Below are 27,321 nucleotides of genomic sequence, written 5' to 3'. Positions count from 1 at the left end.
CCCGCAATGACCTCAGCTAATTCCCTCAGCACTCGGGGGTGGAGATCGTCCAGACCAGCTGAACATTGGGGTCCTGGTTCACACTCGTCTCTGTTTTCTCACTGCAGACTTTGCTATGGAGTAAGTGCACTCACTCCATAGCAGAACCTCATTGCAAAAGAGCTTGTAATCTAAAAAGACAGAGGAGACAAGGCTGGCTCACATTGCACTAGCTGCCGAGAAGGTGGACTTCTTACAAAAAAACCTCAACAGAAAATGTTCAGCAAATCCCATATAAGAGCTTTCTTCCCTGTCCTCCAATGTCAATCTCCATCCTCACCTACTCAGCACTCTTCATCCTTGATGAGAAAAATCCCTCTTTCCCTTATGCAACACTCAGTACCTCAGTGGCAGGCATGATTTAAATTTATAGACAGGCGTGCAGCCAGATCAATACACAGATAAAGTCAATCTTGCAGCAATATGTATGCTTTCAAGGCAAAGAGAGCTAGACGGACAACTAAATAGGAAGATCCCATGTAACAAAAATAAATAGGAGTTTAAGGGAAGTCTAACATCCTGGGAATGGAACATGCAAGCAAATGAATCTCAGCACAAGAGATTCTCCCCACTCACAGTGTATAGCTTAATATACAGGCTCTTCATAAAGTCCTTGTGCGCTGTTAAACTTTAATAATGTAGGCTGTAGGTATGATAGAACCAATCTGTAAACAGGATTTAAAAGCAAATGTATTAAAGTTTTAGGACAACTAGAGTACACAATGCTAGACTTCATAAGTAATAACACATTTTTTCTTATTTCACATCCTTTGACAAACAAAAAATGGCTACTGTAGACGAGAAGGTAAACTGTCCTATGGCTAGCAGAATTGAAGTCCATATCAGCTGTGAGAAGAAAACAGTGGTTATGTTGAAGTCTAGCATTGTGTACTCGAGTTGTCCTAGAACTTTAATAAATTTGCTTTGAAATACCATTTACAGATTGTTTCTATCATACCTACAACCTAAGTCATTAAAGTTTAAATGTGCACACAGACTTTATGAAGACCCTGTATAATGAAACCGACTCATACGTGTTAGGTTCCCTTGTACCTGGAGAATACTGGTTTGTGAGCTGCTCATTAAAATTTAGCCATTAAAGAACTGAAATCTGGTTCCCTGAGGGCTGAGGTTGGGAATGTCTCTTGTAACCCTCCTGCTTGCTTGTCCTTCCATGATGCTCATGATTTTGTATAAATAAGCTTCCTTTCTGAACACTACAGATGAGACTGCATAATGGAGGAAATCTGAGTTTTTCCCAAGCTGTAAGTGTGAGACTCGCAGCCCAGACAGGGCTGGGTGAGGGCACAGCTCTGTGTTGTTTTTGAGCAGCTTCCTTGTCATGGGAGTGCACGTAGCTGTCCTCAGTCCCATGAGCGTGCATGAAATGAAGGTCCTGGGTGCCCCCACTTTAAGAAATAAGATAATGGTTAAATCCAGCCCTGCTGCATGCTGCTTGAGGAAAGTAGTTAAAGGCACTTACCGAGCATCCCTTTGTTTGAACTGGACAAGCACATATCCTTCTCGGCACTGGGTAGCACAAACCCAACCACAAACACCTCGATTCCATCCGCCATCAGCGCCAAGCCTAGAACAAAGAAGAGTGTCCACTGGAAGCGCCCGTGGCCACACTCTTCAATGATGTTTTCATATTGGTGGGCAAGCTGTTCCTCATCCTCCATCCTCTGTGCCATGAGATCCGCATGGTCTCTATAATCATCAGCCACACCAGCGGCTTTCTTCTTCTGCTTGCCTTTAATGTCATCTGGGTGAGGGATGCCCTGATATTCTCCCTCATAGACTTCGTCATCTTCGTCATGCCCTTCTGTGGCATCACTCTGGGCATCTTCTTCTTGAGCTGGCTCATTGCCACCGTGGTAATAGCCATCACTGGGTGCATACCCTTCATAGCTACTATCCTGATATCTGTAGTCCTCTGACACTTGGTTCATCTCTCGTGCTATATCCTTAGCCCCTTGATACAGGTTTGCATTGTTTCTATACCTATCATCCATTCTGAGCGTAATTTTTACTCTCTCTCTCTATATATATAGTTTATTTGTGTGTGCAATTTCTGGTATCAGCTACACAAACAGATCTTGTCTAGAAAACGGACTTGATGCAAAGTTCACGCGGCTTAAAAAAGAGTAAATCTTGAAAGAAGAGCTTCTGAGAGGGCTTTTCTTAAAGTTTCACGTTTCAGCTCTAATTTTTGACTTGCTTTCTTCAGGAGGAGGGAATGTGTAGCTTGGTCATTGGCAAGAGATAAGTGAAGGATCAGCAAGTTTGTTCAACCAGGAGCTAAGAGGACTTGGCAGGTTGCTTGTTTTTCAGATTCATTGTGCTGATGAAGGTCATGATCTGAGAATGAGAAAGCAATAGTGATGAAACAGCAGCCCAAAGAGGAGGGAAACGCACAGAGTTAAATATACATCCTTTTGAATCTCCAAAGAAAAAAAAGAAGACGGAAAAGTTGGGGTTTATTGCTGCATTTTACAAATAGGTAAAGCCCAACCCAGCCCCACTTCTGGTCCCCCCCATCCCAGTCATATGAATGCTTTAAGTAAGCTGGGGGCAGCATGCGGCATGGTGCCTACTTTGAACCACACAATGTCATCCCAAGAAGTCCTGCCTCCAAAACTCATCCTAGGGCTTCATTGAGAATATTAAGTAGTGCTGATCAGTCAGTGCTTTTAGGTTACTACAACATCTCTGTCTGCCTATCTGGAGCTAGTAATTATGGTATTTTAGACTCTCATCATAACTAAAATAACCTGAACTATACTTTTTTTTAAACCAAAGCCCAGATCCAATTTTATTACATGGATTTTGCTTTCATAGGTGTCCCTTCGCTTTGCAGAAAGACCAGGAAGAGAACACAAGTGAAGAGAGAGATTCTCATTTAACTTTGCCCTGTTTATTCCAAGTCTAAAGCCACTGGATGAGAAGTTTTCACAGCAAGGAACAAATGAAGTTAATATGAAATCATCACCCTCTTCGGAGAAAACTGAGCAAAGCCAAATCATTTATAAATAGTCTCAGATTGTGAACACCTGGATTCAATTATTTTTTCAAGTGAATTGCAACCAGTTGGCTCTCTGGCATTTGTCCCTGTGCACAACTGAAAATAAAGGCTTTGGAAGAAAAGGATCACTGGTAAATAAACAGAGAATCACGCTAGAAGAGTTAAAGCACAGCAGACATGCTAGACACTTAGTTTCTGCTGTCTGGTTCTAGCCTAAATAAATGAATAAGCCATGGAATGACATAGCTATATTGATGTGGAGCCTGTGGGCACTGTGATGTTGTATGCGTGTAAATGTATGCACGCACAAACTGCGTATAAGTGTCAGCAGAGTTTAACGTGCAAAGCTGGTATTCTAACTAGCAATGCAGACTCTCTCCACTTCAGAATATTATCCCCGCCACCTAGACACGGTGGAAATGCCATAAAACTAAAAAGATGTACGAGTCAGAAAATAAACGTCACAAAATAAACCTTCTCAAATGTTCATGCCAGAAGGAAATTAAGGGAATTAAAGCCCAATCAGCATGGAAAATGCTGCTGTCAAGTCAAATATAGCCTACGCATGCAGAACTAGGCCTTTTTTTGCTGCCTTGAAAAGAATCCCTTTGTGTATGTATAGGGGTCCACCAAGAAGCCCCAAGCATTTATGAAAAGCCCCGAGCGTCCTGCTGAGATATGTATGCAACACCCTAAGGAGCTGCATGCAGAGTAAACAGGTTTCCTTCCTGTTGCTGCGGCGCCCTATGATAGATCTGCTCACTAGCTCATTTACCAGAGAACTCGTCAAACCTGTTAATGGAGCTTGCTACCAGCAGGAAGTGTGAGCATGCTGGGCAAGCATATATCCTTTTAAAGAGGCAGCTTCCTGTTACTCTTTTCCAGTGCAATGCTACGTATGTGGCCTGATACTTCCAGGCTCACTTTTGAACCACCTGCTGCTTCATAGATCTGGGCAAGTTCCCTTAATACGATTCCCCCGGAAGTGGCATCATAAGCCTTTCTGGGAGCATGGTAAGGCCGGACACTCACAGAGTAACCTCGTGGAATCAGAACTCGTGGCAAAGGTGATACCTTTTATTAGGCGAACTAGATGTTTGCAAAACAAAAAATTATTTAATTGCAAACTTTCGGGCACAAACCCCTTTCTCATGGCACTGTATACATGCCAAGGATGTTGTTGTAACTGAGTACAGCATGCCTGTCTCCACCACTGCTGGGTTGGATTTGTTCTCATTAGCCTTTGAGCGTTCAAGAATGACCTCACTTCCAACAGTCACTGAGGAACTAGTCATTTGACGACCACGTCTTACAGCAAATTAGTGGCCCAGTATTAAGTGCTTATAAAACTTGGCCCCCTGGCAGTGATCGACCCTAATCTCTTGAGGCATGACCTATAAGAAGCTAAGTAGGAGGTTTCCTAGGTCTGGGACAGACTACAGAGAAGAGTGAGCCAAAGTTGAGGACTGAATATTGTGGATCCCTCCAAGGCACACCTCTGTCGTCTGACGCCACCGCTTCTTGAGTGCCCAAGGCCTGACTGCTCCTCCCCACCCAGGCACAATCAGCCTTTTAGAAAGACCTTTTGCCTTAAAAGAAACCTAGGGAAAACAAGCATCTTTTGGCTGGAAGCAGACCAGGATGCTAGGCTCTCCACTGATTTCTTTCAGGATCACATGTGCAGCTTAAGGCATGCATTTCATTAACCATAAGACCTGCAAAAAAGATGCTTTCCCTTTAAGATCCAGGAAGCCAGCACTTCTCAGCAAACACTGCAAGGCCATCCCTCACTGCTGTAGCTCCCCTGACATTTGTCGCTGCATTAAGCAAGTTTCTCCATTCCCTTTCTTTTTGCTGAATCACCCCATACATTTTACATTAGGTTAAAAAGGAAGCCGGGCCATTTTCCAAGACTCAGAGAGCAACTGATAACGAAAAAGAAACAAAAAACCCCCACAACCCTAGCAGCACGGAAGAGGTTCCATCAAGTCAGAAAGATCAAGAGACCGAGGCACACATCTAAGTCAGGAAAAACATTTGCATCTAGTCTTGGTCTGTTTATATGCAAGGGAGTTAATACATTTGACAGCCATCAGAGGCACTTAATAGGTTTTACAGCACTCGTTTCATTGCTAAGGGGCTTCTAGTGTTAGTTTGAAAAATACCCAGGCTGCTGGAGAGCTGAAAAAACATCTCATTTGTGAAATAGCCTCTATTATACTAAGACTCATGCCAGGGGTGAACATTATGTTCTTGGATTCAGTGAAAACTGAATTCCACAGAGACATATTTTCTTTAAAAAAAGGGGGGGGCAGGGTTTTAAACAAAAGGAACAATATTCCCTGCCACAGTGAATCCTAAGAAACAGCAGAACCTATTACTGAACTCTTCATGTAGCATTTGTTGGCAGGTTATGGTTCAAAGTGACCCAGGTCTCAGCCTGTCAAAGCAGAGTGTGTGACCTCAATGTATTTCAACTGCTGCTTGCTTTTCTGGATATAAAGAATTGTTCTATGCTACTTGTTCTATAAAAGGAACCAAAAAGCTTTCTTTCTAAATGAAAACATAATATGCCATTAGCAAACATTCACAGGTTCAAAATCGGCAGGACAATTTCAAACCCCAGTTCAGTCACAGAATGTAAGCCTAGGCAAATATATACATAAAAGCAAATATATGCATAAGAAGACAACATCATTTTAACTAATTTTCAATACCAAGATTTGAGCTGGGGGTTCCCTACACCACCTACAATAATAGATGTCCAGGAGCTGGAAGAGACAGGAGAGACTCATTGGAGAATCCAAAGTAGAATTGTTTTCTACAGCATGGCGCCAGTACATCAAGGAATACGGGGAATGCATGTCTCTTGGTGTGGACGCATGGACATCTGGGGCCCTTTCAAATGGGGAATGTTTTAAAAAGGCAGCAGCTGGTATGTTCTAATGGCTAGGTCCGAACCAATAGAGAATGGTGTAAATGTAGCAAAACTGCTCCAACTTTAAACCTGGATGAATTCATGTTAAAGCTGGAGCAGTTTTGCTACATCAGAATTGTTCTTGGTTTGTTTACATGCAAGAATGAGAACATGCCAGCTGCTGCCCTTTTAAAATGTTCCCCTTCGGACAGGGTCCCAAATGTACATGTTCACACCCTGTTGGTATTGTCTTATTGGCTAGTGATAGCATCTGTTGCAGAACAAAAACGCAATGCAGAATTCAAGTCTTGGTAAGTCAAAAGCTTTCCAGTTCACATTTATTTTACAGACTGCAAGGTTGTGGTCTGGGCAACCCTAGCAGTAGCCCAGGGTCATCACAGCTTCTCATTGGCCTCTGAGTTTTTCTTCATTTTGTAGTTCTGCTAGAGACTAGAGGTAAATCGGTTATTTCCACAGACAATGTCTAGCAACATTTTCTGGGGTTTGGAATAGGAGAAGTGCACCCTGCCCCAGAGCAGAGCTCTCTATTACTACAGCATTTGCAGAATCCCAGAGAATATATTCACTGTAACATGCAACTACTTTGCCAACAAGTCTGCTTTGATCTAAAGTGACACTAGCCACCCACTGGCTACCACCACTGTGTTTTACATAAAAGCCTTTCTCTGTTGCATATACTTATACCATCAGTCATTAGTTTCTTGCCCTTCAAGTACCCCATAACTGCAAGATGAGCTAATCTTCCTCTGTTTTAGGGTTCTCCATAGTCAGGTGTCTAAAAATTTCCTCAGCTCTAAATCCCACTTGCCCTGCAGTTGTCCCACATATCCTACATACCACTAAATACTGAAGAATTTTCATGCTACTGACCTTGTTTCCACTCCCACAACTGCATGGGTCCATGACACCATACTACCCTTGCCACCAAATTTCTGGACTCGCGGGAGCAGCAGCAGGACCCCACCTGAAGCAGCAGGGGAGTGATGGCAGCATTAATTGCCATGGCTCCCAGTGCCGCAGCAATTAACACTACCCCTGCTTGCCTGCTGCCAAATTTTCAGGTCCATGATGAACCCCACAGGGTAGATGATAGCACTGCCACATGGGGCCATGCTGCAGCTGGATCTGTGCGCCAGATTGCTCCAGAGCCAGATCCAGAACTGAATGGGGTTAAGCCAGCACTCAAGGTCACACCCACACACCGACCTTACGAGCTGCCCCTGCATGCAGGACTGGGCCCATGGGCTGACCCTGCACTGCACATCCAACCCACAGGGCCAGATAGCTTGAGCACCATTGCTCCAGAAATATTTTGTGTTCCAAAGCACTGGAGCTGGGGACAAATGCAAATGTCACAGTACCTCCATTATTGGCCTAGGACCTTGTAAGTAGGGTAATTTCAAGGTACATCCCCAGGCATAAGCTTATAACCTACAGAATATCATCAAGCTTCCTATGCAGAGAGAGAGCTGGAATGAGGCAAGGCCTGGAAAGGGGCTCCACATAGGAGATTATTCATCGGGAAGATGCGTTCTCTCTTCTCTCTGGTGACAGGACATAAGAAAGCCTTGGAGTGGGGCAGTTAGCATTAGTAGATTGAGTGTATCTGTTGTTAGTTAAGACGCTTTTGCTATAAATCCAGTCCTAGGGACAGTGACTGGAAGTGGATCTATATGTTCCCAGACTGGGGAATCTGCATGCTCTTCTTTCAAAAGTGTGTGCAAGTGTGTGTGCACACAGAGAGGGAAAAATAAGTCCTATAGAGTTAAAATTCAGAGCCCTGTGCTTCCAGGTTGAAGCAAGGGATGCTCTCAAAAACTAAAGCTGCGGAAAAAGAGAAAGGAGAATAAGGAGAGAGAGTATGTGTGTGGGGGATGAGGAAGGAAGAGAAACGCTAAGAGGAAGTGAGAAGGACTCTCAGAAACATTTTCTGGGGATCTGTAGCATCCACCAGAATAGTCCCCTGAAGCAGATGGCTGATCAGTTTAACATGCTGTCTCCAGGATAGCTCCTTCAGCAAAGTTTCCCACCTCCCCTGCCCCAAGAGCTGCTTTCTGCTGGCAGGGTTGGGAAGAAGCCCAACTCCTATGGTGGCCATAAGGACACTCTGCAGTCAAAAAGTAGGCTGTATAACGAGACAAGGAGGACATTTTTCTCCTTGAAGAGAAAGGAAATCCTACAGATGCACTCGTCTGATGTTCTAATCTCAACAGAACTATTAAAGTTGATGCAGGTAATGGGTTCATTTATATGCACACAGGGCCAGAGTCTCAGAGAAGCTGAGAACATGCAACTCCCACTGGACAATATCCTGGACTTCGGGAGGGTCTGCATGTATATGGTTATTATTAAATGTAGCAAAGTAGCATCAAAAGGACCCAGCTGAGGCAGCAGTAGTGTACTAGGTCCCATGCTTCTTCTCATATACGAGATGAAAGCTGCTCCCGTGGTTAGGGCAATAGTGGGCGATACGTATTCATTTTGCTGCTTTAGTGCTGACTTTCTTGGTGGCTTCGGGCAAATCACTTAGCCTTTCAGCATCTCAGTTACCCAACTGGAACTGACCCTGTCCTAACCTCATGGGAATGAATGCATTAGTCGGGTACTCAGACACTGGATGAAGCCATTGAAGACAATGAAACAGCTCTTACCCAAAGATTTTTACAGCCTAACTAAGTAACTGGAACTGAGACCCTGTGAGGTTAAGTGATTTCCATAAGAGAGACTGTAGCAGAAGGAGCCATTGAACCCTATAGTTTAGCTACAAGGCCTTTGCTTCTTTCTGTTTGTAGAGCTATGATCAATGGACTCAGTAAACTATGAATTCTCTCTGAAATAGGTTTCTCTGTCACTTATAATATAAGGTTTCCTTTGGAATGACCTCGATAAATCTCTTGCTCTGCACCTTCATCTACCACTCTACATGCATTCCTTTCCTTCTTTTTTTCTCACAGATACGTTTCTCTCCAATAGTTCAGGGCCTCTCTTCCATAGACTTTATGCCAGTGACTCCCAACCAGGGTGCCGTGAGATCCTTTCAGGGGTGCCGTGGAGTGCCATAAAATTGTAGCACCGTTAGGTGTGCCAACATGATTCACAAGATCAACCCAGAAATTTCATATAGGATTACATAGTGTCAAAACCATTCTGATCTGTTGTGAACCTTCTAACTTCTTTGCAACAGAAGAATTGCCCTATTATTTTTCTATAGTCAAAAAATGAGTGAATGCTAAGAACTGATATTTTTGAGGGATACCTTAAGTCTATCAAGGGGTGCCTCAGTGCCTCAAGTCTATCAAGGGATGCCTCAAATCTAAAAAGGTTGAGACCCACTGCCCTATTCTGCAGCTCCCAGCAGCTGAAGCTCCACATCATGCATGCAGGCAACAGAGCCATGAATGTCTGAATCAATCTCACCTTCACTGTTTCCTCCCCCCTTCCCCCAATTTGTATTACTTCCTCTCGAGTTTTGCTTGTTTTATTTGCTCACTTAAAGATTAATTTAATGGCCTGAACCATCTCAGTTCCAAGAGAGGGCCTTGGGAGATGGTAGGCAATTCAAAACTGAAGAAAAAAACCCTCCGATGTATAATTTTCATGAACTGCTTACCCAAAGCAGAGGAAGCAAAGGAGAATGGATATATTTTAGTTAATACACTGTGTTGGTATTCTTTGATTTCACTTGAACATCATAATCTTTAGGGGACTCCCATAATGCTTTGAGCCATTTTTTCCATTTTGCTAGAATGAAATGAAATGGGCTGTTTTCCTCTTGTTTGCACTGCAATATTTTTTCCGCTTCACTTCCCTGTTTTACAAGCAGGTGACTTCAGCTGGATTCGAGAATAAAATAAGGGTCTAGCACAGAAATAATTCAAAGAGGGACTTTATTGAGTAAAGTGTGGAATGGTCCGAACCGCATGAGTCTGGCCTTTAATGAGAGGTATATAGGGCCTGTCTGTTTTTCCTTCTCAGAAAGCTGAGGGTGGCTTTTGAAAAGGCAGGTCAATTTAAAATGTAAAGCACTCAAAACAGAAGATGTAAATAAATCCTGCAGTTTTGGGAAAAGATAGTTCTATATTCTGGCAGATAGATCCCACCTGCTTCTTTTATTCCCACTTCCAGCAAAGCCCCCAGTCAGACAGACCCATCCTCCCTGCTAATGACAACCCATGATGGGAACCTAAAATCCTAACTTTTTTTAATATTTGGCGGATCTGGTGAAGAAAGGCTAACAGCTTGGAACCACAGGTTGGCAGATACATTCAGCATTACATCTAATCTGACCTTAAAACTAAATCACACCCTAACCCATATCAGTTCTGATGACTACTGCTTCATGCAACCTCTTGTACTGTACTTTGTATATTTGCATAGTAAATAGCCTACATAACTGTGTCAGCAAACAGGTGGGCATTGTTTAGGAGCTGTATGAGGTTTCATAGATTTCATAGATATTAGGGCTGGAAGGGACCTCATGAGATCATTAGGTCCACCCCGCTGCCCCAGGGGCAGGAAGTCATCTGGGGTCAGGTCACCCCAGCAAGATAAGCATCCAAGTGATTCTCAAAGGTATCCAGAGTAGGCGCTTGCATCACTTCTGCAGGGAGTTTATTCCAGACTCTGGAGACTGAGATGGTAAAGTTTTTCCTTATGTCCAGTCTAAAACGGTCTTCCAATAGTTTGTGACCATTAGACCTTGTCTTCCCTTGGGGTATCCTGGTGAACAGATGTTCTCCCAGCTCCTGATGCACACCTCTTACATACTTATAGGCTGCCACCAAGTCCTCCATGTGCCTTTGCTTCTCCAAGCTGAAGAGTCCCATGCCTGTCAGCCTCTCCTCATAAGGCCTGCTCTCTTGACCTCTAATCATGTGGCTCCCCTCTGGACTCTCTCAAACTTCTCCACATCCTTTCTTAAGTGTGGAGCCCAGAACTGGATGCAGTACTCCAGCTGCGGCCTCACCAAGGCCAAGTAAAGCGGGAGGATGACCTCTTCACTTTTGCTTGAGATGCATCAGTAGATGCAAGCCAGAGTTTTATTTGCTTTGCTGGCGGCAGCATTGCATTGGTGGGTCATGTTCATCTTGTGGTCAGTCATGACCCCCAAGTCTCTTTTAGTTATGGTGCTAGTGAGTGTGGCACTGCTGAGCCTATAGGTATGATGTGGGTTTCTTCTCCCCAGGTACACCCTTCTTCCCAGTGATTGCATTACCCCCTAGCCCCTCATATCCAGAAGACAAATGGGAATTGGTCTGAGTAAAGCATTTAGACCAGGGGTGCTCAACTGCCAATCCACAGGCCAGAGTCCAGCCAGTGGGGCTCCCCATGTGTCCGTGGAGAGCCCTCCAGGCCGTGGTGCTGTGTGCTAATGCAGACACAAAGGGCAGTGTGGGGCCAAGCCCAGAGTGCAGGAGCAGCAGAGTGCTCTCAGAGCCTGATTCCTGCCTGCAGGACTGGGCAGGGGTGGTGCAGGGCCCCAGAGCCTGATCCAGGCACACAGGGTCCAATCTAGCACATAGACCAGCCCCATGCGCCTCATCTGGCCTCCAGGCCCAAAAGGTTTAGTGCCACTGATTTAAATAATAGCATGTGTTAGGAGAGCTAAATGGAACATGATATTCCCATCCCAGGAGTTACTGAGATTTTATTCATTTTTTTCCCCTCTCCCATATTAGGATACACAAAAAAAAAAAATTGGCAAAGCAATAATGGCAGGGGGGGGGGGATTCAGACTGAGTCTGTCCAAAGCCATTATTTTCCATCATTTCTAAAGGTTCCATTTTAATTTAACTCTTTTCCCCCCTTTTTGTATGTACAAATTCAAATTTCCACATAAAAAGTTGTTTTAAATCACAAAACAAAGCTCTGCATTTAGAGCGCCTCAATGGGCTGTTTTGACAATGCTGAGCCCTCCCTCTCCCCCCCAAAAAATGTTAAAATGAAATTTGTCAATACTGCCACTTTCCAATCAGTAGTTGGTGATTTGAGGAACTGGTATATTCTGACCAAAAATAATTCATCAACATTTTCCTGATATCTGACATTATTCTGTGAGCAACAGTCTCTTCTGCTGGAAACAAGAATGAATGCTAAGAAAGATGGCTCTACAGTCTAGTGATTAATTGAAAGAAAATGGCACTTCTGCTGGCTAAATAAGGCCAGACTTCCTATGTGAATGAGTCTGCATTTTCTCTGTAAATGAGGCTGTGCTTTCTAAGGACCTGGCCTCTCCCATTTGCTAATGCAAATGTTTCAATCCCAGATGCAAGATTCAACAGCTACAACATCTGAGCAATGCTGTATCTTCCCTGATGCCTTCTCTCAAGAGGTAAACTACTTATCTTATCTGGAAAACAAGGCCCTTGGGAGATCAGATCAAGATGATCGCTACAAATACTGAATTCTTTGCAGCTATATCAGCTACTATCTTTTGTCCTTACTATGGGACTGTGAGAGACTTCAGTACTTAACACAAGTGGAATCGTAATCACATTGTACAACTAAGATATTTTATGTATCAATTAGCTTTATCATACCCATTGAAAAACAGCCATAATCATCATGTCACCGGGAGGTACAGATCTGTTTGTTGTTAATAAAGCAATTTTTATTCCCATGATGAGCCCTACTAAAGAAGTATAGTTCAAGGGGCAATTTGACTGAAAAGATGGATGATGCACCAGAAGATGAGATTTGTAGACCTATGGAGCAATGCTGAGGAAGGATCCAAGACAGCAATACAGCAAGAAGCTTAAAGAGAGTGAAGATACCAAGAGGGGCACAAGCAAAAAGGCTAGATATCAGAAAGACACTTCAGGGGTAGAGACTGGGGTGAAAGGTGATAGGAAAAGGGTTAGGGCCTGTAAAGGGAGCATGAAAGCTCTTGAGAGAATGACTGGTACAAAGAACAACTTCCATTGCTTAGAAACACGAGCTGTGAATTTCACCTTCCAGTACAATAAATCCATCTTATGCCACCCCCTTTAGAAATGAGCTCTTAATCTTCAGTCTGACTCTAGAATCAAACTCTTGATTCACTTTAGGAATTTCTATTTTACTGCCAGAACCAACTGGAATAATAAGCATACAGAGGACAAGGGGAAATGTATTAAGCCATATGGCTTTGAACACGTTTAGACAAAGTTAGTGGGGAAGAAAATATCAGCTCATCTAAATCACTACCAGCCTCGTGAAACGTTAGGGGATTATGCCTGGCTTGTTCAAAATATATCCCACCTCTTCTGTTGTGGATTTTCAGCTGTTTGCTCCATGTTTCATCCATCCCATCCAAAAAACCTAGTCACATGGAAATGATGAGAGATGAATCCCTTGGGATTTTCCCATAGCCAGTTCACGAGCTGGTGTAAATCAGCCTGCTTCTGTTGAAGTCAGTGAATCTGTGCTGATTTTCATCAGCTAAGGATTGGGCCCACTGTCTGCTGCTTTCTGCACGGGGCCTATGACAGATGCTTGCAGATGGATACGGGCAGATCGGCAATAGCAGACATCACCTTAAAGAATTATATCTAATTCCTTTTGTTTCTCTTCAAATCTACAGTCAAAAGACTTTCAGTTGGTTTCACTGGATCTCACCTGGTCTGCGTTAAAGGAGAGAACAAGCAACCGTCATGCTAGACTTGAACTTCCCCAACATGAATCCTTAGGCCCATCTACCTTCCCTGTTAGACATGGGTACAGGTACATTCAACTGAAAGTGAACTTATTTGTGGGAGTCAAATTCAGCTGTAAAATAGAAGGCCAGATTTTAAAAAAAACCAGGCCAGAACAAGCTGTAATAGGGTTTACTTTTTCAAACATTTTCTCTGAGTGTCTGGTAAGGGAGGTATTGCCCAGTGTTGTTTAATTGAAAAGTATGGTATTTATTGAAAAATAAAAGACTTGTTTGCAATCAGGAAGTTATTTGATGGATACTCTGATACAAGCCAGAAAAAAAAGCATTAAGTGGAGCTTATTAAATAAACTAGCTGGGTCACAAATTCTGAATAAGCAGCTACGAGTTACAGGTCCTATGAACAGAAAGCTGTCTGAAGGTCATTGACTTCATATCAGCTAGTGCCAAGAAATGGCTTTCAGTACCACAGAGAGCACCTCCTGGTTTCTCTTCTGTGAGGCAGGTGAGGCAGGTAGAGTAAAACTCCACCACTCAATGCAAGACTACAGATTTGTTTTGAGATACTGCTATGTTTTTTCTCTCTCCTGGATGGTGCTCATTTATTTACTGCTTCTGCATTATAGATTGGTTGGAAGGTAGTAATGATGTATCCAGGGTGTAGAGAAAACAGAGCTTGAGCAATTTAGTGTGCCATAAAGATGAATAATTTAATAGAAAAAATAATTTATAGTATTGTCATATTGTTGTTGGATTAGCTCAATTTATTGACTGCAGGGGTTTTTTTTTTCTTGTATGTGCATACCAAGTGGTTTGTTTGTTATTTTTTATTTCATACTCGTACAGCAGTAACTAAGGTGACTAAGGTACCAGTGATGATGAAGTGGTCATATATTACTTCATTGCACTAATGCAGATTCTATAATGATGCATGAGGAGAGTAGGAGATAAGTAACTTATCCTGACAGTTTGACGAATTTGGTGTAAATAGATGTAAAATCACTGATGGAATTACCCCAACTTATACTGGATGAGTTTCTATCTAATAGGCCTATGGTCTATTTCTGCACTCCTATTTCATGCTGCAAAGACCAAATACAAAGCAATTTTATTTGATGTGATCAAACAGTGAGAAATGGAAACACTTGAAATGGAACATTAATGTTGCAATGTGATCCAAGTGGTTAATACTTAGTGGAGCGGGGAGTGGGGATATGGAAAGTAATTGCATTTTTAATCGGTTTTATTGTCAGATTGGAAAGTTATGGACTCCAATTTATTGTCAGATTGGAAAGCTTTAAGGGTGGGATCGGCACCTAAATGACTCAGGGTAGAGGACGTATACTGATTTTGAATGCTTCTAAGCAATGAAGGTACTTTTAGAAACCCCATTTACAGTGACAGTATGTTGCAAGGTAAAGAAATGCAATATATAGTCCAAGAAAAGGACTCAGTGATTCATGGTAGCACTTTTGTTCAATGTATGATTCTATAAGGAACAGTTAAGAGTTGCGCAATACATTTTATCTTTGGGCCCCCTAATGATTCTGCAAAGCACCTTTAAAATGACCTCTTTATATTTAGACTTATTTTTCAATACTGCAATGAGGTACCAGTAAAACACAGGCATGATAGGCAGGAGAGGGACATCTCAGTGGGACCAGGATTCCCCACACACTTGTTGCATCAGCGTAACAGGAAGCCCCTTTCAGGAAGCCCAGTTCTCCTGGATTTATCTCCATTTCCTCTTGGCCCACGGTGACCAAGGGCATTTGGGTTTCACCCCATGTGCCTCTCAGTACATCTAAAGAGAGTGGACATTTGCTACAATCAAACACCTTGGGCTGATCACTGCACCTGGTGCGGGGAAGGGTAGGAAAGTGTGCATGGAGCAGGTTGTAGTTTAGTTTCCTGTCCTGTAAGGAAGAGTAGTTGGGCACTTTCTCTAATTTATGCCAATGGATAATTGCTGTAAAAGACCTCTGCTCCCTCCACACCCCTTTTCACTTTCCTCACCCCAGCTGCCCCTTGCTCGCCTTGCACATACAAAATTCTGCTAATCAGGAAAATTCCCTCCTAGCTATTTCTATCCTGAATCAGGTGCCTCGTACCACACAAGTGGCACAAAGTAGATAGAGTGGACCGTAGACTTGGCTTCCTGTGTATTGCCATAGCCCTCCAGGTCTTTATAGATGCTTAGTTGTATGGTTCCACTTAGAGTCATGGCAGCATCTTTCCTTTTAAGACCCAAACATTCAAAAGACTGGTAGCGTTTCTCCTTAGAGCCTGACGTGCCTTTCCACATAAAACGACACACAGAAGAAAACTAGGAAAATGTTATTTCATTTGATTCTCTGCTGAAGCAGTACATCTGATGTCTTTCCACCATACACCAGGAACCCAGCAGTCTGGCATGTTTTCTTTTCTGCCTACACCCACCAGGACTGGTGTGTGGTTTCCATTAAAACACATATTCTCAGCAACGATTAAAAGTGCCATTGCGTCACGTAACAGCAATCTTCACAGTGAAATGTTCTGTGGGTTGAGCCTAGACCCTAGCTTGTACTTCCTTGTGCTTGTGTTTTGAACTGAGCATCAAAAAGTGGTACAGATTGTTAAGGAGCTATTACATTTTTAAACTCAATGTTCCTACGGGTATGGATGCTTTTAAAGGTCAAGTCTAAGACAGTATGTGCCTATGCTAAGCTGGCACCGAGCTGATATAACAGATGAAACAAGTAACAATTATCAGCGTTATCTGAAGAATAAACAGCTTTCTAAAGGCTGCAGAATAATAAGGAGACTGTTTGTGAAACATAATATTAAATAACAGTCTTGGTAAGACCATGTCACACAGCTGTGAAACAGTGGAGTAGACGGGCTAAGGAAAACTAGTCTACATATGAAGGGGCAGGCAAAAGGCCATGACAGGTCAATTGATGGGCTGAATATGGACGGTGAACTGAAACAGATGGCATAAAGGCAGCTAATACATAACTAACAGACGGGGAAGAAAAATCGCAGCTGAGAATTCAGTGAGAAAGAAAATGGTGAAGGGGAAGAGAACAACATCAGGGAGCAGGGGTGTCTGGGAACAGAAAACGGTCACTGGCTCCAAGGGCTGGACTTCTGGGGAGGTAAGAAGAATAATTTGTTCAGGGCCATAAAAGGAGTAACTGCAATGTAATTGCCTGCTCTGGGACCTAGCCAACCTGTCGGGACTCTCAGCCTTGGTCATGAGAATGGTGCCATGGTCTCTTCAAACTTCCTTTAGGTATTTATCCATGCAGCCCCATGTACACCTCACAGTTTAATGCATTTATCCTCACTTTAGTGTCACAGTCAGGTAAGGAAGTGCTGGTATCCACAATATATAGAGGGGGGACTGAGGCTTAGAGACTAAGGACTAAATCCTGTCACCTCTACATCCTTACATGGCACCCACACATAACTAGCCATGTCACTACAACGTAGGGGATTTGTTCACAGTTTGGAGACTATTTTCTTGAACCCACAACTTCCAATTCCCAGTAATGCACTCAGACCACCAGGCCATGGGTTAACACTGACCAGGGCACTCTCTAGCTCTCCTCTTGAAACTGGCCTCCTGGCAGTGACAGGGGACAACATGGGGACAACTTCCTGGTGCAAGTGTTGGAGAGACCAACTAGGAGCCATGCTCTTCTTAACCAGCTGCTCACAAACCGGGAAGCATTTGTGGGAGACGTAGAAGTGGATGGCAATTTGGGCAGCAGTGATCATGAGATGCTCAGGTTCATGATCCTGACAAAAGGAAGAAAGAAGAGCAGCAGAGTCTGGACCCTGGACTTCAGAAAAGCAGATTTTGACTCCTGCAGGGAGCTGATGGGCAGAATCCCCTGGGAGGGCAGTCTGAGGGGGAAAGGAGTCCCGAAGCGCTGGCTGTACTTTAAAGAAACCTTACGAGGATGCAGGAACAAACCATCCCTCTGCGCAGGAAGAATAGAAAATATGGCAGGCGACCAACTTGGCTTAGCAGAGAACTCTTCAGTGAATTTAAACACAAAAAGAAAGCTTAACAGGAGCGGAAGTTGAGACAGATGACTAGGGAGGAGTATAACAATATTGCTCAGGCATGCAGGGATGAAATCAGGAAGACCAAAGTGCAACTGGAGTTGCAGCTAGCAAGGGACATAAGGGGTAGCAAGAAGGGTTTCTACAGGTAAGTTAGCAACAAGAGGAAGGTCAGGGAAAGTGTGGGTCCATTACCGAATGAGGGAGGCAACCTAGTAGCAGATGTTGAGGAAAAGACTGAAGTGCTCAGTGCCTTTTTTACCTCAGTCTTCACAGGCAAGGTCAGCTCCCAGACCACTGCACTGGGCAGCACAGTTTGGGGAGAAGATGAGCAGCTCCCAGAGGTGAAAGAACAGGTTAGAGACGTTTTAGAACAGTTGGACATGTACAAGTCCATGGGGCCAGATGCAATGTGTCCAAGGGTGCTGAGGGATTGTCTGATGTGATTGCAGAGCTGCAGGCCATTATCTTTGAGAACTTGTAGCAACTGGGGGAGGTCCTGGGTGACTGGAAAAAGGCAAATATAGTGCTCATCTTTAAGAAAGAGAAGAAGGAGGATCCAGGGAACTAAGACCAGTCAGCCTCACCTCAGTCCCTGGAAACATCATGGAGCAGGTCCTCAAGGAATCCATTTCTAAGCACTGGGAGGAGAAGGAAGTGACCAGGAACAGTCAGCATGGATTCACCAAATGCAAACCATGCCTGACCAATCTGATTGCCTTCTATAATCTGATAACTGGCTGTCTGGATGCAGAGAAAGCAGTGGGCATGATATATCTTGACTTCAGCAAGGCTTTTGATACTGTCTCCCACAGCATTCGTGCAAGCAAGATGAGGAAGTATGGGTTGGATGAATGGACTGTAATGCGGATAGAAAGCTGGCTGGATCGTCAGGCTGAATAGGTAGTGATCAATGGCTCAACGCCTGTTTAGCAGCCAGTATCAAGTGGAGAACCCCAGGGGCTGGTCCCAGGGCCAGTTTTGTTCAATATCTTTATTCACTATCTGAAAGATGGGATGGAGCGCACCATCAGCAAGTCTGTGGCTGACGTAAAGCTGGGGAGAGCAGTAGAACCTCGGTGGTTCAAAACCACCTGAAGGGTGGTTCAAGAGAGGATGGAGCTGGACTGTTTTCAGTTGGTGTGTGTAGATGAAATGGGGGCCCTGAATTGAAGCAGTGGGTTTTTAAAAATACCGCTTCAATTTAGGACCCTATAAAGCCCCATGTTGTGCAAACAGCTGAACTTACCTGCCTCTCCGGTGGCAGGAAGGGGAGGGCAAGCTGTCAGTGGGCAGAGCGGTCCCTGGGCTGCAGGTGGAGGGGTTGGTGCTTCCCTCCGTGGTGGCAGCAGCCTGACCCCCAGGCGGCACCCACCCACAGGCACCCGGCTTGGGCGGTCCCGGGGGGCACTGCAGCCATGGAGGGAAGCATGGGGTCCCTGTGCAGCTCAGGCAGGCAGGCAGGCTCCAGGGGGAGAAAGAAGATCAGGCTTGCTGCCTTGCTTGGGCAGAGCCTGCCTTCCCAGGCTGCTGCCAGGCTGCCTGCAGGGCTTTCTTCAGAGCCCCTGAGCTGCACGGAGCCTGGTGCTTCTCTCTGCAGCTGCAAGGCAGCAAACTAAAACACCTCAGAGTCATTTAAGGTGCATTACGCTGCTGAATTTCCTACAGGAGCAGGAATTACTGTGTAATACACCGCCGATGCGTGCAAACACCAACACCATTAAAGCGCTGCAAAAGCATTTAACCCGCTTTAAAGTGTCATGCACACATGCCCCTCATTTCGTCTATACATGGCCAGTGGTGGCAAATAACATAACAAGGAGCAATGGTCTCAGGCTGTAACAAGGGAAGTTTAGGTTAGATATTAAGAAAAACTCTCTCACTAGAAGGGTGGTAAAGTACTGAAATGGGTTTCTTAGAGAGGTGGTGGAATCTCCATCCTTGGAGGTTTTTAAGGCCTGGCTCAACAAAGCTCTAGCTGGCATGATTTAGTTGGGGACAGTCCTGCTTCATGCAGGGGGTTGGACTAGATAACCTCATGAGGTCCTTTTCAACCCTAATTTTCTATGATTCTATATGTACGGCCAGGAGGAGGAAAACAAGCCAGAGGGAGGATGGCTTAGTGACATGGATGCTGCCCTGTACTCTGGCCCCTGCACTCAGTTGCTTTTCTGCACCTTGCATTTACAATTCATTGGATACAATGGATAAACCAGAGTGGAACAGTTTCTGCTCTTTGGGCCCAGAGTAGAATGCAGCTTCCGCTTCCCCGCAGGACAGCTTTCAATACACTTGTCCACCATCCCTCTGGGAGTGCACCCCTTGAGCCTGCTTAGAAGAGAAGCACAGGGCAAATTAGCTGCTCAGGCAGAAACAGAATCTAAGCTGTGTGTAACAATCAAGAATTGAAGTCACACTGTTACATAAGTGACACTTAGAAACAGAAAGGATTTAGCCTTAAATGTCTTCCCTGAGGTCTGTGGCAGACAATGGACTTGAGAGAACCCAAGTCTGCCAAGTTTTCAGCTAGTGCCCTAATATCCACCCAACTGTAAGGGGTGAGAGGCTGAAAGATGTCATAGCTCATGAATATGCCAGCTTCATGCTGATGCACCAGTTTAGCACAGACTAAGAAGGAATCATGTAGGTACTAGCTACCCCTGGCTCTTCTGACCAATGCCTGTATTTCATTTAGAGCAGGGGTGGGCAATTATTTTGGGCAGAGACCCGCTTACTGAGTTTTGGCAAGCCATCGAGGGCTGCATGACAGGCAGCCGGGGCAAATAAGCATTAATTTTCTAAAATTTTTAGGGGCCCCGCAGGCCAGATAGAATGGCTTGGTGGGCCGTATCTGGCCCGCAGGCTGCCATTTGCCCACCCCTGCTTTAGAGGGTTCCCCTTGGACAACTAAGCTTTTGTTGTCTTATGAGCTGGGACAGGTTCACAGCCCGAAGTGGTCTGATTGTAAGCTGATAGCCTTTAAAACAAACTCCCTGCAACTCAGCAAGTCTTGCCTGCCGCAAACAGCAAGATGTGCTTTATTAACAAGGAGCTGCTTAACATATTGGCAAAGACATGCCTCTAGCTACAGAGGGGACTTTTCTTTCATTACTCTTTCACTCTCTGTTATTAAATAATGAGCTACCTAATTAACAAATTCATTAATACATGACAGGGATGAGCAGATTTGCTCCAGTGACAGTCAGTCTTGAAAGCTGATGCTACTCGTAGTGGGGTTACACATTTTATCCTCTTGCAGAGGGATTTGCACTTGTATAGGTATCTTCATTAAGTATCTAATTAAAACACTTCCATTTATGCTGTCTTCCACTAACAGACAGAAACAGACAGTGGCTTTCAGTCAGTATGTACCCCTTTGCAATCCATAGTGTAGACTCTGCATCTTACTGCCTACACTCCTTCCATCGCCCTTGAATATCTCCTGCCAATCTTCATGCCTCTTTGCAGCTCACCCTAACACACGGAATTTACACCCCATACATTTTCCCAAGCAACCATTCAACCCTATGCTCAAATTTTTCCATCAAACACCGTTCTCTTTCTAGGAATTTCAGCATTATACCCTGCACGTCTCCTGAAGGCTGTCTTTACACAGTTGTGGACAGTAGCAATGGCTAAAAAAATCATTATCTGTCAATAATTACCACATGGTAGTATCCAAGATGCATGATATTTCCTTTATAATTAATTACTTAACATGAGAAACAACTGTAGCAACTCAGACACTAGATAGAAATGTCACCACTGGCTTTCCCTTGACCATCTTCCCATATATCTCTGTGGACCTGACTTCCCCTGGTTGACAGAAAGCAAAGATCTGTGAAGTTACCTCTTGTACCGCAGCGGTCAATAGCTCTCTCTAGCGTGCTTTCTAGCAGGGTCTCCTGTGAAATCCCAGGTTCAGTTGTCCATGGCTCTAGGGCTAAGGAGTCCGTGGGCTATGAGATTTCACTGTTAAGAACTGTTTCTAGATATTAAGAGCATGCCTTTCCTTACCAGGCATCAGTTTCAGGCATTGTCTCTGGAGAATATTGCTTGCCAGCTCCAGTGAAGAAAGTGTACGTTCTCAGCAGATGTCCCCGAATTAAACTGCATCCCAAGAGGTCCTCGGTGCCTGGGCCCATAACAGTGCTCCCATGACACTAATAGGTTTTGTATTTATGTTTCCCTTCAGTGCTGCTGTACGATAAAATCTCAGGACCCAAAGTTATTATAATACTACGGGTTAGATTAAATAAGAACTTGGTTCTATCCCTAAAGCTCAGTATCTTTCTTTTTTTCCTGGAACTCCACCAACACAACTGCCTTGTGGCTGCTAAAACAATCAGAGTCTGAAACACGGTTCCTAATGTACCCTGCCTCTACAGAAATATACACACAGGCAGCAGTGAATGTTAATAGATGCTCACTTCTAAGGTTCACTCCAAGGGTATTTAGCAGGAAAAGTACTGGGATAATGGATTTTAGTTCACCAATATTTATACTGCATATCTTTTGACTCTGTTCTTGGTAGGACACTAGCAAGGCTGGGCGGTGGGGAGAGGGGCTGTCAGGTCAGACCTCCTCTCTGCAGCATCTGTGATCACCAGGGAAAGTCTATTAGCTGGTTGTCCGACCCACCCTTACTATAGCCAAGGTAAAGCAAGGATGCTGGGGTGCAAACCTACAAGGTGAGCCTTCCCTGGCTGGTAGCAGTGGAAGCTGCATTAAGCTTGTCCCAGCTTAATGCAGAAGTGCATATTGCTTATGTTCTACACACAAGTTCGTAAAGGCCTGACTGACATAAGCATGCGGCAGGAATTCAGGAGGATAGGAAGTTTTTCCGCGCGGCTGAGTATGCAAGCTGAAGGTGCTTCAGGCCACTGCACATCCCGGCACTGACTTGGCAGAGAATTCTGTGCCTTGCATACAGCAGCATTACACGGCTAATGTGTTCACAAGGATGCATAATTTATAGTCAGACTTTACCCTCATATGGTAACCTTCATATCGAAGCAACTCATGGCACTCTTGGAACTAAGGGCACACAGAAGCACTGCATACAGCAGCCCCTCTGGAGGGAGCTGGCTGGACTTGTGCACAGTGTGCTTCACAGAGCTGACCGAACGTGCCAGCAACATGCCTTATACGGGGTCTTAGCAAATGCCCTGTATTCCCTAATGACTCCTCTAGTGGCCCTTCTTGCAAAACAGCCTTACAAGCTTAAGCAACACAGTGGTGGTCAGGCTGTCTTCCCATGACTAGGGAAGAAAGGAAGGGGACTGGAAAGAGGGAAAGGAAGAGAGGAGAGAGATACCATAAATGCTTTAGATAACACTGACAGGCAAACAAGCAAGAAAGAGCAACAGTGAAGCTCACAGTGAGAGAAGAGAAGTGGGTGACAGACTAGAAAGACAGGAAGGTGGTGACAGAATAGAAAGGCAGAGAGAATGAAGAGCGGCAGCTGCTGATGTGCAGGGAAGTTGTACTGTGCAAGGGTTAGATGGGGAATAAGTTAAGCTGTCACCCATGCCTAGAGAGTCTGCAGCCACAATGGGGCAGACCCACTGACCTCACTGTCCAAGCACTGCCCTCATCCAACCCTCTTTGGCTCACCTGAGCCAATGGGACCATGGTGCAAAGTGCTGCAGCTGCTGTGTAGGCCTCTCGGGAGTTGGAAAATAACATTGCCTTGAGCTAGTCGAAAAGCACAATATCTCCACAATCAGACTTTTTAAAACTTCCAGTGCAAAGGCTGTGCCCTCACCTCTCCCGCAGCTGAGTAAATTCCTGCTTTCAGGCTGGGCATTAAGATAAATGATGAGGAGGCTTCAGCTCTGGAAATTAATAGCTGCAATATATCACCAGCCTGTGCTGCAATGGCTTGGTGTGTACGCAAGGAGAAAATCCTCCAAATCGCCCGCTGGGGCAAGAGGCAGATTTATTGATACTTTCCGACTGACACAACTCATTATTTATTGCTTACCTTGACTGGTGCTTGTGGGTAGGGGCGTGGTGCGAAGGGCAGAAGTTATAGTGAAACTGTTATCCATCTACCATGTGTGGTAAGAAGTTATTTTTACTTATGCTTCACCTGTGAATTTTCTGGGGCATGCGAAAAAGCTGACAAGGTGAGCGACATTGCAATCTACCACATGGGCATAACTTCCTGGGATTCAGAGAGAATAAGGATGGGCCAGAGTTTAGGAAACCAGCAAAGGATTCTCATTTCTGCGAGTCATCCAGTGTGACCTTAGGCAAATCATTCAGGCTCTCCAGGCCTCAGTTCCCCATCTATAAAATGGGGTTAATGGGACTGCCACATTTCACAGGAGTATTGTAAGGATACGTGCATTCAAGGTTGTGAGGTTCTTTACCATCCATAGCGTGCGCTCTGTCCACACACAGTAATGGAGCCATATCATAGGTACCTTGGATAGGAGGAGAGCTGCAAAGAGCGTCCTGAACATCTTAATGACTGAGGGATAAATTCAGAGGTTCAGCCCTCGAGAGTTCAGATGGTGTTTCTCAAACCACTCTGATGGAGAAATTGCTCTCACAAGGACTGAGCCTTTTTAAGCCATTCTGGGAACACTGATTTTATCAGGGTCAAAAATACCACAAGCCTTTCTCAGGGGCTTTCGGCATTTCTACTTTCCACTTGAGCTGTATCCACAAAACGGAAGCTAAGAAAAAAAACAAAATAAAACAAAACAAAAAAGAAAGAGCCTTATCAAGCTCCTGGAAAGGTTTGGTTTGAGTGGAGGTTTCAGTGAAGAGGAAGGTCAGCTCTTATCATACATGAACTGGGTCACTTATCCTTCGCCTGGACTTTGAGTGAACTTTGGAATTTTTGCTGTACGCTGGCTTTGGCCTGCAGGGACGTGCTCCGAGCTCGGCACCGATCCCCCACTCTTACCCACGGCTCTGATCCCGTCAGCTCTCCCTGTACACAGAGCCAGGCGAGGACGCTTGCGTGAGTGATCTGCCAGGGAACTGCAAGACTCTTCCCAAAGAAGCAGCGTTGAGTCCTGGGCTGTAGTAGGGGGCTGTGCTGCTGGGGGTGCCACGTTTCCGGGAGGTAAAACAGATGCTTCTGGTGGTTATTTAGGTTCTTGTGGTATTTTTTTTAAGTAAAAGTATTCAACCCAGAATTCTGACCAAGATCCAGCTCCGCTCCTTACACTTACACATTCATTAATCCACTTTTGCTAATGTGCATTAAATGGAATACCTCCAATGTGAGATATTGGAAAAAGGCGCATTAGCAAAAGTGCACTTTTTGTGATGCTTTAATGAGCATTAAAATAGGCTAATGTGCATTAAAGCATCACACCTGTTAACACCCCCTGTGATACTTCAGCTCTACCAGCACTTTTGAGTGGACATATATAATTCCTCCTCATTTCCTGTCCTAAAGCCTTGCACAGTGACAGGCCCTGCTGTTACTAGACAACTTCAATGTTGAATTGAAGTGCCCTATCCTATTGCTTAATAATAATCTACTGTCTGTGGAGGCTGTTTCTATATGTCTACAGCATAACCTAACAGCTTTACAATTACTGGCCTATAAAAACTGAAATGAAAGCCAGATGTTGACTTTAAAAGCTAGTAGGAATCCAGCCATCGAGTCAAAGTTTAGCCCAAAATGTTGGCAGTGAAACTGGAGGGCGCAGGGAGGGAAAGTAGCCTGGAATAATCGAGATGTCGAGTACAGCGAAACCAAACTATTCACTGGGACAGGAAACTGAAACACAGGCGGCCATATACAAGCAAGGGTCAGCACTGCAACCTAGGACAAAGCCATTTAGATAGACCCATCCACCTCCTACCCATCATCAACCTGAGTTCATCTTGTGATTCTCCTCAACAGCCTGCAGTAAAGATATGGAGATGATGAAGGAAAGGAGTTTCTTGTTTGGGAATAATAAGAAGGCCAGTGACTATGCAGGGGTCTCATTAGCTGATTACTATTGAGTCAGAGGAGCTCTTCCTCAAGCCTGTCTGCATAATAGTGAGATAAGCTGCTTAGGGAGTAAATCGTCAGGGAAGGGGCAAGATTAGGGTGAAAGGACGGTTTGCTTTTTCAACTGGGAGTACAGCAAAGCTGAAGCAGCCTTCGGTGTGTGAGCCTGAGGGCAGGGGTAGCCCGAATAGAGGGGAGCGGAGGCAGAGCTCAGCACTGCTGGGGTAATAGGATTGCTAGTTCCAGTATGTAAATATTGCAATAAAGGGACTCTTCCCCAGTCTCCTTCCACCCAACTCAGCCCTCCAGCAGCGTGGACGGACCGGTGTTTCAGTGCAGCAGTACGAGGTGGGTGAGGTAGGGATCAGGGAGTTTTCAGCAGAGCCTGCCAGCCATTGATACGGACCTTCATTTCCCACAGAAGTCCAAGCACTGCACGAGGGAGGGAGCCTGTGCCGCCGCACCTGCTTCCACCGGCTGCGCGCTTGGCACTCGCGCTTCCCCACAGCTGCTGGTGTCGCCTTCTGCCTCGCTGAGGCGGCCCCGAGATGGGCTGTGCAGGCGGAGGGCCCGTCACTCTTGCAAAGGCTCGGTCTGCTGGCATGCAGGCAGCTGGCCCCTGGTCTTAATTAGCCCAACTGAGAAAACAGCTCAGTGAAAGTTACTGCCAGCAGATCATCCAGTCCCTTTCCATGCATCTCAATCCTGCTTCCTTTGTCTGTGGGGTTTCGCAGGCTTGCACTGGCTCGATGTACCACTCAGCCCTCTCTTGATGATTTACTCCCCTTCCAGCTTTATCCAACTTTAAATAAGCCTGGTTATCCTATGGGATTAAATCTCCCTCTGCCTTTGTTTCATCTGCCCGTGTAGGGATATGCAGGGTCTTTAGGGGAGGTGCTTAGGCACAACAGCCCTGACGACAGTGCCGCATCGCCTTAGAGAAGGGTGTTTTGACCTGCTTGCTGGGGTTCGGGCCCTTGGGCTTGTCTTGTTGTCCTTCCTGGTTCCTCCCATTTTCCTCTATGAATCCATATAAGAGCAACCAGAATCTGACACTTGGTCCTGATCCTGTGAGGACCTCAGCACTTCTTGGACCGTGCTGCTCCCCCTCCACTCCCACTGATAATATAATGCATCACATTGCAGACTCGGGCATGGAGGGCATGCTGTACAAGACTCACTTTTCTCTTGGATCTTTAGTCATCTGCAGCAACTTTCAGCAGAACAAAATCCGTCTCCTCCTTTGCACAGTGCCTAAAGAACATGTGTCCGCACCTGGGCCCCGGCAGCTCTGACAATAGAGCACAGTTGGGCCCCTTGACAGCTAGAAATGGGAGGCATATTATAGCAGCAAGTGCATAACGGGGAGAAAGTGTTTTTGCAGTGTCAGCAAACTTCCTTTTCACACTGGTGTGGTCTCTTGTGTTCCAGCTGGCACCATGACAGGAAACCCAATGGTCGCACACTGAGTAAAAAAAAATCAGCTAGCTATCCAATGTAACCAAGGGAGAATGTACATCAGAGCTAGGGACAGACATTAAAAAAGCCTGAGCCTGAATTGATTCAAACTTTGCAGGTTACTCTAACCTGTCTAGGCTGAATCAGTTTGTAACCATGCAGACATCCCCTCTGGACTGAAAAAACTCACACACTTCCCTACAGCAGTT

The 27,321-nt window shown here is 45.0% G+C and overlaps 1 protein-coding gene across 1 annotated transcript in view; it reads right to left on the bottom strand.

Annotated features, from left to right (window-relative positions):
* Window positions 1-27,321, bottom strand: part of SV2B (synaptic vesicle glycoprotein 2B) — a 95,220-nt gene that overhangs the window by 40,104 nt on the left and 27,795 nt on the right. Inside the window, exon 2 of the mRNA XM_019533757.1 lies at window positions 1,523-2,400. Coding sequence (XP_019389302.1) covers window positions 1,523-2,054 — 532 coding nt within the window. The 5' untranslated portion in view covers window positions 2,055-2,400. The remainder of the gene's footprint in view (window positions 1-1,522; window positions 2,401-27,321) is intronic.

This window comes from Crocodylus porosus, unplaced genomic scaffold (assembly GCF_001723895.1).
Source record: "Crocodylus porosus isolate Cpor-Errol unplaced genomic scaffold, CroPor_comp1, whole genome shotgun sequence".
NCBI classification, from domain to species: Eukaryota; Metazoa; Chordata; order Crocodylia; family Crocodylidae; genus Crocodylus; species Crocodylus porosus.
Note: the sequence above shows the minus strand (reverse complement) of the source record. Positions and strands in the feature narration are given on the sequence as shown.